This window comes from Theobroma cacao, chromosome 9 (genome assembly GCF_000208745.1).
Source record: "Theobroma cacao cultivar B97-61/B2 chromosome 9, Criollo_cocoa_genome_V2, whole genome shotgun sequence".
NCBI classification, from domain to species: Eukaryota; Viridiplantae; Streptophyta; class Magnoliopsida; order Malvales; family Malvaceae; genus Theobroma; species Theobroma cacao.
The window spans coordinates 33,813,400-33,827,426 of NC_030858.1; the positions used below are offsets into that span (position 1 = coordinate 33,813,400).

The 14,027-nt window shown below is 34.8% G+C and overlaps 1 protein-coding gene, 1 long non-coding RNA gene and 1 pseudogene across 5 annotated transcripts in view; 2 read left to right on the forward strand and 1 right to left on the reverse strand.

Annotated features, from left to right (window-relative positions):
- Positions 608–4,622, forward strand: LOC18590272. Of its 2 annotated transcripts, XM_007015694.2 has the most exons (9): positions 609–868; positions 1,431–1,597; positions 1,886–1,990; positions 2,357–2,413; positions 2,611–2,691; positions 2,973–3,007; positions 3,564–3,653; positions 3,764–3,923; positions 4,090–4,622. In XM_007015694.2, the coding sequence occupies exons 1-9, from the start codon at positions 724–726 to the stop codon at positions 4,207–4,209; spliced, it is 960 nt and encodes a 319-aa protein (XP_007015756.2). In that variant the 5' UTR covers positions 609–723; the 3' UTR covers positions 4,210–4,622. The 2 variants fall into 2 exon arrangements, with proteins under 2 accessions (XP_007015757.2, XP_007015756.2); XM_007015695.2 differs by lacking the exon at positions 2,357–2,413 and having other exon boundaries at positions 608–868; positions 4,090–4,607.
- LOC18590273 lies at positions 5,651–9,358 on the reverse strand (annotated as a pseudogene).
- LOC108663335 overlaps positions 11,064–14,027 on the forward strand; it is an 18,792-nt gene continuing 15,828 nt past the window's right edge. For all 3 annotated transcript variants that reach the window (XR_001929300.1, XR_001929302.1, XR_001929301.1), the window contains exon 1: positions 11,064–11,311. This is a non-coding gene — a long non-coding RNA (uncharacterized LOC108663335). The remainder of the gene's footprint in view (positions 11,312–14,027) is intronic.

The window sequence follows — 14,027 nt, forward strand, 5'->3', positions numbered from 1 at the left end:
AATATTGTTTTAATTTCTTAATTTTTTTAAATAATTTAATCGATTGGTGATAAGGAGCACCAAATCTGACGTGATTTAGAGCTCTAGATCATACTCAGAGGAAAGCACTAGTGCTCCCTAGAGAGCGCGACAGTTATTTTCTGATATTTTTAAAAAAATAAAAATTTATATAATGTTACAATTTTTTATATATTTAAAAATAACATTGTTTTAAAAAACATTATCACATTAGTAAACTAATAAAAATTTTAACTTTGATTAATAGTTGGACTTCTATGTTTAATGACAAACATTTTTTTTAAAATAATGTGTCTATTTTCAAAATTAATAAAATTTTACATAATTTTGATTAAAATTTAAAAATATTATAATTTATCTGAATTAAACATTCTTTTAAGATAAAATGTCTATTTTTTTAATTAATAAATTTTTATGTAATTTTAATCAAAAATTACTTTTACTTTACCTTAATTAAAAACTGCTGCTCCATAAATTGAATTATATTGGAAAACACAATTATATTGAAAATCATACACAGTAAACAGGGTTGTTTTTACAGTGCTTCAAAGTGTGAGTCGAGTTGATTAAACGGCGTGGAGGGGCAGATAGTTGGCTGTCAAACTGGAGAATACATTGTCAAACGGATAACGCCCTTGCCAGTTCTATTCTTTGCCACTTCAAGATATTTTTGCTTCCCACCTATTTCGCAAAAGGCCATTTCCAATGGACACTCTCTCAGCGCTTGCTTTCATCACCAACTGCAGCAGTTCCCCATTTACAAGATTCTCTCCTCTTCCTCGCCTTCAAACACCACCGCTTTCCAGAAGAGCCCCAACTGTCTTTGTCTTGAAAACAAGCTCTCATTCAGGTAACCTCTTCACATTACAGTTTATGCCATTGGGTTTTCAGTCTCATGGTTATTTAGGTCATATTTGGTATGGGATTCTTTTACAGTTTAAGATTTTTTTTTTTGGCTTATTTCTGGATTTTAATATGTCAATAAACAAGAATGCTTTTTGGGTTATCAAAGAATCAACTTTTAGTCTTTTTTTTTTTTTTTGAAAGGTGAATCAACTTTTAGTTAGGGTGGTTCTTTACTGAGGTAAACTAAAGATTAATAATATTCATGAATTTTCCTTTTGCTTTATGATGAATTTCTTATGTTAGATCATGATAATGGCTTCTAATGCAATTGAATTGTATTCGATGGTTATCTTCTCCCATGCTGCAATTTCTATACCATTTTACCTTTGAACCATTCATGCAAATGAGTGAATTCTACTCCAAGTGACTGGATTAGTTAAGGAATTCCCACCATTTAGTTTCAGAGGTGTTTTGAGGTTTAGTGTTTGAGTTATATATGATTCTATGGCTACTAATTGCTGGCAGATGGTCCTTTTTTATTTCTTTCTTTTTAATATATTTTACAGGGAGTGAATCTGTAGAAGAGGATGTTCTGCAGATGTTTTTCAAGGATAGAGAAGTAAATGGAGATTTTATTTCCAAAGCTTCCGACATGCTGTGGCAGAGAGAAGTTCTGAAAGTTGTTGATCCTGATGCTGGCCAATCTGCTGACACTGGTCAGCAAGCGGAACAGGTACCATAATTATCTCTTTGCTTTATATGCTGATATGATCTTAGTTTAACATATTTGTTATTCCTGTATAATACGTAATTATAGTGTTGCCTCAACTCTCTTGGCCCAAAACCTCTTGTTTGCTCCTGATTTGTGAATCAGATAGGGAGCATATTTGTTTTGGGGGGGATGGGAGATTTCTTTTTCTTTTAGCTGTGTAGCCTCTCCATGTTTGCTTATTTTCACACATATTATTTCATTGACCAAGCTGATTGAATTCACTTGTGTTATCAATCCTTAAATATGCAGGTTATGGGAAGTGATGATGATGGTGGATTTTTGAAGCTGTCAAGAACACAGGAATGGCTATTGGGAGACAATTCTGCACCAATGAATAAGAAGGCCATTGCCAAGGTGCGCTTTTTTTTTTTGACCCCCCACCCCCCCTTTTCTGGTTATCATTATGCCCTGTGCTATCCATGTTGGAAGCTTTATGCTTAAAAATATTAAGAAGCAAAGTCAAAGTGACACGCATGTGTGCGTGAGACTAATGCTAGGCCAATCTAGGTTCGGCCCTGAAACATATTAACATGGTGGCTGCTCTCGCTTGTCACTATAGGGCAGCAAGCCCTCCAATGGGTTCAATCCATATAGTGTGTTGGAGTTGGTGGAAAATTTTAAATCAGACAAAGAGGAAATTCACAACATCTATGAAACTCCAAAAAACCTTGTCAATTAAAAGAAGCAAATCACCCTTTGTTATTATGCATATGATCACAGGTGTCGCAGGATGACAGTGAAAGAAGGAAGAAGCTGAACCTTCTTAAATATGAAGCTGTATGCTACTCATCTTGAACTCATCATTTATCGGTTAGTTATGGGGGTTTATTTTTTATATGAAATTGCTTCATAAGGTTTCAAGGACCTCTGGATAACTGGGAAGAGTTTTGGTGGCAAACTACGATCAAGTCTTGCATCAAACACTTGTTAAATTATTGTGAAAGATGCTGATCGTTTTTCATATGATCTTGTAGCTCAAGAGGGAACTGATGCTTTTATCAGTTGGTATTGGAACTGCATGCAGTGGTTATTGTTTGATAGTGTTATCAGTTCAGGTAATGTATTAACCAAAACCAGCAGCTGTGATTGTGATGCCTAAAATTTAATGATATGGATAATCTTTCAGCACGTCTTGATCAGTTATGCCCTGTTTGAAAACTGTAAAAGGTGTAAATGAATCTGGAATCCTTTTAAGATTCTTTACTTTTAAGCATTGGGCAGAACTTTGTTCTATGTTTAGGAGATATTGCTTCAAGAGGAAAATAAGAGAAATTTTCAGAAATTGTCATGTATATGATTAGCTCCCATAGAACTGACCTACTTTGATATTGTGCAGGCTGCTGTTAGTTATGCAGTAGGGGTTCTTTTCAGGTTAGTTGCTACATTTGTAATTAGGTTAATTCGGTTGAATTGGCACTTCAATAGCTGAGTTTAGCAACCTATATGCTTGTAATGAATCCCTAGAACTAAAGAGGAAATGGATTAAGGTTAAAGCATCAATCTTTTCAGACATTTACATAGCAGAGATGATGTGTTGGAAAGAAAATATTCCCATTCATATCTTATTCATTGAAGAAAACATTGCATTCATCCGAGTAATGGGGAGATACATGTTTTCTCAGACATGATAGCCATATTCCCCTTGAAATCATTAGAGGCCTAATAAATTTTTTTCCTGGAAAAATATTTCTGCATGGAGTCAATCAAAAGTTTATTGACTTGAACAAACCATCTATTAACTTAGTTGATGATATAATTCAACTGATTAGAACTTCAGCAAGCTCAACTTAGGAACAAAAGTTGCTCATGTGCCATCTACGTAAGGATAGGAAGAGGAGAGAAACCGTTTTGTTATTGTTCATGATTTTTTTTCCATTCTTATTAGTCATCTTAGTACCAGTATTAACCTAATTCATTTTATGTACAGTTGCTTATACCTTCAGCTTTTATATCAACATGTGGACAACCTATCCAAGGAAATGGTTCCTCCGATTTTCTTGCTAAAGAAATTGAAAAAGTACTACTAAAAACTTCTATCTTCTATTTGTGATCGCACTTTTCATAGTAGTAATGAGTGACTGTTGTTCCCTTTGATTGTGTACAATGATGTTTGTTTTCTTATTTCAGAATAGGAATAAGAAGCGAGGATTTGCAGGAGTTCTTTGAGAGATCAATTAAGGGTAGTGGCATTGCTCTTTCTTCTCCAAGACTAGTTATCCCAGCTGCTGTATATGGATTGTGGATCTTGTCCCATAAATTTTTGGCCAATGATTTCTTTGATTTCCAGGTAGCCTTTTAAACGAGGTTTTTTTTTTTTTTAACATTAACCTGTCAAGCAATATCCTGCGTGTGATTAATGGACTATTTGTAAAATGCCAAAACACTCGAAGTTTGAAACATGGCAACAAGTAGTTTGTATTGTAATCTATAGTTTTGGTCCTCCTCCTTCACAGCTTACTCCTGCAATGATTGGGATGTTTGCATACAAAGCAGCTGCTCTTGTTCAAGTATACAGGGATAATGAAGACTTGCAGTTTGTCTTTCCCGAGAATGAGGAACAGTCAAGTGACTGAGTCTCAAAGTTTGCATATTTTGATTGAATACTTCAACACTGAACTGGATTTCTCTTCTCCTTGGCTAGTGCTACACAGTTGAAAATTGAGCCACCTTTTGTCCATATGTGGAATACATGGGGATGATTCCTACAAGGAATCCATCGAAATTACCTAGGCTGGTGCCAGCAAGATTGTGCGGTGTATGGTGGCCTTGCAAGTTTCAATGAATCTGGAATGCTATCAAGACTGCAAGGTCCATTGAGTGGCATTGATGCTCTATTGTATATGTTTCTATATATGTTCTAAGAATGATGCTCAAAATTCATGCAATTTGTAATGCAATAATTGCCATTGAACTATTATGATGTTGAATAATCAATATAGAGAAAAAGTTGCTGCATAAATATTGCTGAAAAGGGCTTTTACTTGCACATTTCCATTGATGAACTCGATTAGTATTGGGTTATGTGGGAGTGGGAATCACATAAATTTCCTCAGGTTGCCTAATTATCTTTCCATGGAAGGTCATCAGTAAATTGTCCCCGGGCATTTGGATTTGCCAAAACTCAAAACAGCTTCAAAAATCAATATTTGATTGAAAATTGCTGGCAGATCATAAAACCAAACAATCTGAATAGGCTAATTGCTTAATGTTACGCCTTATTTGCCCTTTTGTCTTCCTCTTCTCTCTAATGCATCCCCCACCCTTGGCCTCCCTGTCTCCCTGCCCAATCCTGTCGTCTTCATCTCTCCTTTCCGATGAATTTTCCTATTAAAAAAATTCTAAAATTGTCAAAGATAAAAGGCCGTCGTTTTAATCCTCTCACTTAAAAAAGCGCAAAAGCAGAGAGCCAGCTGTCTTATCCTTAGGCCTCCTCAACTACTGTAGCCCATGTACCTTATTTTAACATATAGTACAGAAGCGTTATACAATATACCCTGACAAGACCCTAGATTTACAAAGTTTAAATATAAAGACGAAAATGCCCATTCCAAATTACTAAGTAAGAGCAGTATAAAGGGTAAAATTGTAAATTAGACAACTAAATTAAATAGGTTAGACTTTTTCTTCTATTGAAGAATTCAATTCTTAGAATTGTATGTGAAAAAAGGTACATTATTTTTTACTACATATTTTAAAATTATTAATAAGATTTGTAATATACATCTAAATATGTAATTTAATCGTAAGTATATATATTCTTTCGTTTAAATAAATGGACTCGAATCTCTCTTTTTCAAAATAAAAAAAAAAGAAATTAATTATAAAATGAGCTACACAGAGTCAAATGGCACAATCTAAGATTTAGCAGAATATTTTCTTCACAAGTTTTTATCATATTTGTTATTTGTACATGCATTTCTTTAACACTATTTTGGTTATTTCATTATTTCAAACTATGAACTTTGGCAGCTACAAGCATGGGAAAAATAAAACACTCAAGAGACCTCATGGACAAAGCATGGAACATTACTCAAACCTTAAATCACAAACATGTTTTTCAATAAACTTTAAAACGTTTACAGTAGTTTCTTGTGGGTAGTGCACAACCAGAATTTCTTCTAAGCAAAAAGCCAATCCCAAAAGAAGAAACGAGGGACCCCAGAATCAGTTACAGCAAGCTTGCTAAGGTAATCAATGTAATAAATTTTGATTAAGTTCTTAGATTTTCCTACTTCACATAGCTAGCAAACATCTCCTATCTGGCTCATCAAAAGATTTGCTAGGGGTACGCAATCACCTAGCAATAGAACGAATCTAGCAGATAAGATCAACAATATATGTGGTTGTGGCTAGTCCTCAACTGCTCGGTCAGCTGCCTGTCGAAAAACCTTAAGTAATATGCAGTAAGGGCGAATTTAGTACTTCATTTCTGATGGTTTGTCATTCTTGTTGTGATTAGTTGAATCCTTCTGAGGTTTGCAGTCAAAAATCCAGGTTCCCAGTCTTGGAGGAACCAGAGCAACTACCAGATGTGCCATATGAAGTTCCACTTGAACCATCAACAGGGGCCTGATTTAAACATTCTAAAACCAAAAATCTACGCTTTTGCAACTTGATTGAAAAGGTTGTTGCCTCAAGAATCACAGGAACCTGCTTAAAGTTTGGACAAATGAGGTATATGATTAAGTAAAACAATGTAAGATAATAAGCACAATAAGGCTACTGTGAATAAATTTGCAGACAGAGGAACTCTAAGGTAGGAACAATTAAGTTGGTACAACACTAGGATGAAGGGTAATGCTAATGAACCTGTGTGTGGATGCATGCTACTTTGTGCACATTGAGAAAGCCAACCATATCCTGGTAACCAGTAAGGAGTTGTGACAATTCCTTGTCTTCATCTGACAGAAGCTTCCAATGAGATCAATAAGTCAAGATACATTTGAAATTAACGCATACCATGAGCACAAGGTACAGGATGATAATAAACCTGGGATTGCTCTGACAGAGAGCAACGTGTCTGCCAAGTGCTGCCATCTTTTACAGAAGGATGGTCAGAGAAGGGAAGGTGGAAAGGTTATTAAGGCGACTGCATTTGAAGACCGTACCATGCTTTTGAGAGACCTAATAAATGAAAGCATATCCCATTCCTGCAATTGTAGTATATTAACAGAAAAAATAGATTACAACTTTAACAACAGTGGATGTATCATCAAAATAAATGTTAAAACTACTGTTTCTACAGTCTAGAAGGTGCTAAAAAACCTTCAAAAAATTCTTAACTTACAAGAGAACTTTTCAAAGAAGGAAGGAAAATATAATTATTCAACTCATAAGGGCTTGCTACTAACCGTGTTGGAATATGCACATTGAGGAGCACAAAATGATTGTATAGCAATACGACCAGCACAAGAGATGCTGCCATCATTTCTATGAGATAGCAAAAAGAGGTCAGGAAGACAGGTAAATATACTGAAATAATAAAGAAGAAAACAAAGACATAAAAGATAATGACAAGTTAGTTGAGACACTAAAAATATGACTTCCATACTTTATACAGTATTCTCCATGGAGCTAAAGGAGATGACATAACAGGTAAAAGTAAAATAAAAGAATGACTAATATGGCGGCATGATCAAATGTTTCCAAATATAATGAATAAATGACCAAGAAAGCAAATGATGATACCGTGGAAACTGAGATAAAAATGTTGCACTACGGTCTTGAAGAGCAGAAAGATTAAGAGAATCTTGGACGCTAACACAATCTACACGCTGCCCATTGAGGAAGTGCCTCTCTAGGGGCTTCCGCAAGTCAAATTCATTAGAGTACTCATGTTTACCATCTGCACCATGATTACATAAAGATATCTCAGTGTAGAGCTTTCAAGGAGAGAATAGCATTAACATAGGTTAAGAACAGTGCACTTTCAAAGCTAACACCCAATAATGCATAATGAGTTGAAAGAAAAATTCTTTTCCTAACCTTTATTAAGACCCCAAACCAAGCTGCATTAACTTTTTGTTAAACCTACAAGTGAAAAGATATAAAGACTAATACCAGGGAAATAAAAACTACCTCTTTGACAATTAAAATTGAGTTGATTTTCACGAAAGTACTTCTTATACTGCCAAGCAATTCTCAGACCTTTCTCCTGCAGGTTTTTAAAATATGCTATTCACATTGTTAGCATTTAGACATGAGATTTCAAACAGACTGAAAAAGACACCAACAGATAAAAGGGGGTTAAAAACGAGGGGCACCTGATCTGGATCATGTTCACGAGATTTGTCATCTTTGGATGTGGCACGACAAGGCAAAGTGCCCAAAAATCCTCTTGGGTCTCTAGCTGGACTAGCATAGAGAAGAGGTTAATTATGAACAAGTCCCTGAGCCATGAAATTCCTCAACAAAAGCATGTGATGAGGTGCTTCTGCACCTTCCATCACCATAACTAGGCTTCCCAAAGGGAACCCGCCACCTAGAATCTCTACATATAAAGTAAAAACTACAGAATAAGAGAATAAATCACATGAAAGAACTAACAGAAAGCAATGCCCGAAGTGAATGTTATGCAACGATAAGAAATGTATGACATTACTGTCAAGGTCGGGTATCCCAGAAGATAGAAAGACTGTGCCATTTGGCCCACACTTGAGTCCGGGGCCTTGAGATTGGGCTGCAGTCGAAAGGTTTCGAGAGAAGCTACTTATTCGAGTCTTAGCCGCGGCCATATCAATAGCAACAGTCAAGAATCAAGACACTACACAATTCAGTGAACAATAGGGCTGATGAAGTCTTTCCTGGTTCAAAGTGCTGCAAGCTCATTTCAAGCAATACCCAACGGGCTAGTTAGTCAAAACAACTATGAAAAACCAATAACAAGTACTCATATACTATAGAATACCAAAAGCTGCTTCCTTTGCAAATTAGTAATTTAATATCATTAAGGGTCTCAGAAACAGCAATGAAATCATATAAAAGAAAAAGCATAAGATTGAAGATAACCACATTTGTAATTAATCATAGTCCCATGATCAAAATTAAACATATTATGTTTAACTCAAGTTTGAGCTTTTCCTGCTCAAAGTTTCTTTTCAAATATATTTCGTTTGTAAGCATTCAACTATATCTTTGCTAAATTCAATCAACATGAAAAAATAATAATTTTTCCTTAAGTACCCAATTTTTGTTAAACTCTTTTCATTCTTCTTTCTAATAAAATTTCTTTGCTCTTTTCATTCAAGACTTTTATCAAAGAAAATGTGTGCAATTCTTAAGTAAACTTTGCCAAACATAAAAAGAGTTCGTTTTTCTTTTGCTTTCCTTGGGTTTTCTAAGGAACCAAACAGAGTTAGAATCAAATTCTCACCGTAGGCTCTGTATGAGTTGTTTGAAATGAAGTACTATGGCAACTTCTCCACTCTCTTCTCTTCAAAGTTTCTTGCTTCAGAGTTCCGCCGTTTTACAGAGCAATTACGCACCGTTTCGTTTCTTTTGTCAATCCAATTTGCGTTCCAAGCTTTCGCCTCCAACCGGGAAAACGCTCCGCCTCCTCCCAGACCGTAGTACCTGACCATCTGGGCTAGAGCCTGTAACTTCTCCTTAATGGGCCATATCAATCAAGCTTGCTTCTTTCACAGTTATGGGCGCTAGAGATGGTTTTTCCCTGCTTTACCCAGCCAATATGGATTTGGAGTGTGAAATAACATCTGTAATCGAGTATTTTAATTTCACGAATAAGTTTAAAAGATTGAAATATATCTATTTAATATATATATTAAAAAAATCAATTACTTAGTTTTTAAATAGATTTTACAATGTATAACTTATTTTATCCATCCGAAATAGATTAGGAATATCAAATAACACGGATAATAGAGTTTTTTAACTTCATGAACTTTCATATAAAATATTTTTAAAAAATTAATTATTAACTTAGTAAACAGACCCTGGACAATTGTTCAAACTCTGTTATAGAGTTAAAGAGCTCCATCATTGATGTCTAGAATAATAATTCATAAGCTACTAATAAAATTCAATGCTTGAAATGATTGCAGGACTCTGAACCAGGAAAGACTTACATCAGCCCTATTGCTCACTGAATTATGTAGTGTCTTGATTCTTTCCTTTTTTGCTCAGCTAGTGTCTTGATGTCCCATAAATATTTTGGCCAATGATTTCTTTTATTTCCAGGTAGCTCTTTAAACAATGTTCTTTTGATAATGACCTGTCAAGCAATATCCTGCATGTGGTTAATGGACTGTTTGTAAAATTCCAAGACACTCGAGATCTGAAACATGGCAACGACTAGTTTGTATTGTCATTTATAGTTTTGGTCCTTCTTCACACTTTACTCCTCTTGCAATGATTGGGATGTTTGCTACAAAGCAGCTGCTCTCGTTCAATCATACAGAGATAACGAAGACGTGCAGTTTGTCTTTCCAGAAAACGAGGAATAGTCAAGTGACTGTGTAACATTCAATATCCTGTATAGGAATAATATGACTTTATCGATAAAATGAAAAGTCAATTGACGTCAATTTAAGTACCAAATAACGACGACAAGTAAACAGAATATTTTAAAATAAAATAATATTTTATTTGTTGTCAAAATTAATCATGAAAGAGGATTATATGATTAATTTAAGTGAAAAAAAAGAAATAAAAAAGAATTTTAAAAAAACAATAATAATTGTACTCACGTGTCTTTATTAAATTGAATTAGAGCGAGTAAGAAAATATTTAAATATTATGGTGATACTGTATTGAAGTGTAACTTCGATGTTTTGTTTGTACACATGTAAAGGAAGAAAAATAGAAAGAACTTGAAATTTAAAAAATGTTGGAAGGACCCAATTAAAAAGGATGAAAGTTGGAGGATCATCCGGTAAATAAAGAAAAGTTTGAGGACTTATGTATAAATTTTAATATTTGAAACTAATTGAGAATTTACTAGTCAAGCAAAGTTAGATTATGTGGAAATGTGATGTGCACATGTGATTTGAATGGGTCAAAGAGGATTGAATAAGATATGAAATAAAAGTAATGTATAGAATAAATTAATCAAGAAAAAATGAATGGATTTCAAAAGTTTTGGTTTTATAATTTTACTACATAAAGGGAAAGAAAAAAAGTTAAAAGCCATTAAAGCATGGGCAAGCCGGCCATGAGGAAAATGTGGAGAGAAAAGAACAAAGATGAAAGAAAAGAAAAAAAAAAAGAAAACTAAATAATGAAGAAAGAAAGAATCGAAGTGATGGACGTGTGGAGGAAGTGGAAATATTTTGTGCCATGTGACTTAATACAAAAAAAAAGTGAAAGGAAAAGTAAAAAAGTTATGGATATTAGGCAATTCGCTCATGGTGAGAAAACCAAGGAAAAAAGAAAGATCTAGAGCTTCCATTCGAGATGAAGAAAAAGAAAGAAAGAAAAGCATTTGCAAGGCTCAGCCTTAGGGAAATCCGCCCAAAGCCAAAGAGAAAGAAGAAAGGAGAAAGAAAGAAAAAAGATAGGCACAGGTTTGGCTCAAAATTGAGTGAACCCGTGAGATTTCCTCTCACTCTTGAAGGTTTATGTTGATTCATCACTCAAGGAGACTCCATTGTTCAAGAGAGAAGCTGTGGAGAGTCAATGAAGGAATAAGCTCGGCTTTGGTGGTTTAAGCAAGGAAAGGTAAGAATTTTGATTTTAAGCTTGAGTAATTTTTGGAAATAAGTTGATAATTGTGTGGGTATGTTTGTGGCACCAATGGTGGCCATGGATGCGAGGAAATTGTGAACCTTGTGTGTGGGTGTCGTAACGTGCGGGTCCGGGACCCCGACCGCTAGACGTGAAATGTGAAAACTCACTAAAAAATAAACTAGGTAGTCGCCACCAATCTTTTTTTTACTAGGTGTGATTGGCCACCTATTGACTCGATTCTAATTGATGAAGCTTTAAATTAATTTTAAGTCCACCGAAAAGAACCTTAAACTTGTCTACAATTTTCTGGATCTAGGTTCGGGAGTACGGTTACGTCCGGGGAAGGATTAGCACCCCCGGAACGCCTGTTCCATAAACGGTACCATTTTTAGATTATCCTATCAGGCTTTAATTTTTAATTTCATTACATTTCCTTAATTATTATTCTTTTATTTTTATCTCCTATTTAACCTAAAATGGAACGCAAATGAGTGGCGAGATAAAATGCATGGCGTGAGATAAAAATCCCGGACGAATAACCTTTTATCGAAGATATTTTTCGAATCCGCCCATCATGCTGGTGGGATTCGGGATATTCTCTCACCTAGGGGATTATCCGAGAAATTCGCCTTCCCAAATTCGACGAATAAATTCCGTCATCGGGGTCATCGTATGTTTTCTTTTAAAATAATATTTTCGTGCATAATGGACCTAATTCGGGCAAAAGCCTTTTATTAAAGATGTTTCTCGAACCCTCCCATCATATTGGTGGGACCCGAGGACATCTTTTCACTTAGGAAACTTTTTGAGAAATATCTGCCTTCGCAAGATCCTCGGGAGATCCTATCATCGGGGCTTAAACTCAAAAACAGAAATATTTATATGCAATGATACGCATGATGCAATATATATATATGCTATGCTAATGCAATTGTCTATTTTTTTATTTTTTTATTATTTAATTATTATTTTCATTTTATTTTATTTTTTTATTATCATATTTTCTATTTTATTTCTAATTATTATTTTTCATACTTTACATTTTTTATTCTAAGTTACTCCTATATATTCCTTGATATTTCTTATCTTATCATTTTTACATAATATTTATTAATCTATACCTTATACCATTAGATATTTAATACTTGATTTTAAATCATTTAGTGTTTTGGGTTTTCCTCATTAATAGTTTTTATTATTTGTCTATTGATTTAATGTCATGGATATTACCTTTTCACAAATTTATTATGTACATATCTGAATTATTATCATTATTGTTTTATTTTATATATTTTTCCATTTTTTCCTTTTTATCTATTATTTGTTTATTTATTATTTTTTGATGATTTTGTGTTGTTAATTTTTTTATTTTTATAAAAAATTTGAGATCTCGAAATCGAGGCCCTCCCATCGTACTGGTGGAGCCTTAATTCGAATTCTGACCCTAAGGAAAATTGGCCCGAGATTGCAACTTCTCGCATCCCGACCAATCATCCCATCATTGGTACAATTTCGTATTCTTTCCATGGTTAATAGTATGGTACCTTAAGGCTCACTTAATATACTATTAAAACTATTAATAGTGTCCTAAAACAAAGGATTTGTTGTGGTGACTAAAAAAAAAATAATTAAACCTTTTTTACTACCTTCTACTATTAACATTATTGTTTCACATTTTTCTGTCAATTTAAATCCTCTAAAATCCTCTAAAATATTATTAAAAAGATTTTAAATATCATGCTCAAACCATTTAATTTTACTAAATACAAAGCTTAATCAAATAAAAAAATGGGCTTGCCCTAAAACAACCAGTCCATCACAGATCCATACAAAAAAAAAGAATTTTTACCTGATCGGGCTTAGTTTGCCCAGACTGCTACCGGACCCTAGTCTGCCTTAGAGCGGGACTGTTTAGGGCTTGGTGTGACAGTTCCCAGACAACAAAACCGGTGTCGTTTGGCGCTCAAAAGGAGGCTTTGGGTAGATCAACATGACGACATTATATAACCTTTGACCCTTGGACCTTCCTTTCTCCCCTTCACTTTCCTCTTTTTTTTTTTTTTTAACTCACTTCACCTCTCAAGCTGCAGGACCCTTTTTCTCTCTAAAAGCTTCCATCTTTTCTTTTAACCAAAACACTCTCTTTTTACTCGCCACCGGTAACACTTCTCGGATGGTCTCACTACCGTCGTCGGCTACCTAACCGACCCTCTCTTTTGCAGTCAACCAACCTTTTCTCTCTCTTTTTTGGCACAGATTGGCCTTCTCTCTCCTTAGCTGTCCATCGGTCTCTCTCTCTTTGTTTGCTCCGACCCTCTCACTATCCGGCTACCCAAGATCTCCTCCTCTCCCTTTTCGTCGGCTACCCAAATCGGGTTTCCTCTCTACCGGCGGCACTACCCTGGCTCTAACACTCCTACCGGTGGCACAAAAACCCCCAAAATTTGTCTTCTAACCGGCGGCAACTAACCAAGTTTTATCCCCCATAAAAATCAACTAAAAATTCACCCAAGAACCCAACCATTCTCCTTCTCTCATTGTGCATATTTTTTGATTTTTTGGTATTTTTTTGATGTATTTTTCTTGATTTTTGTGGATTGTTGTGGCTGCTAGAGACTAGGGATTTTTGATTGATTGTGGCTTTTTGCTACTAAAGACTAGGGTTTTTTTATTGTCGATTTTTTTTCCCCCAAGGTGAGTGCTACAG

Bases quoted from the DNA above. Each gene is read 5' to 3' on its own strand.
- LOC18590272 (XM_007015694.2), top strand. From the start codon at position 724: ATGGACACTCTCTCAGCGCTTGCTTTCATCACCAACTGCAGCAGTTCC. The intron at 2,414-2,610 runs GTATGCTACTCA...ATGATCTTGTAG, and splicing joins ACCTTCTTAAATATGAAGCT to CTCAAGAGGGAACTGATGCT. The intron at 2,692-2,972 runs GTAATGTATTAA...GATATTGTGCAG, and splicing joins TGATAGTGTTATCAGTTCAG to GCTGCTGTTAGTTATGCAGT.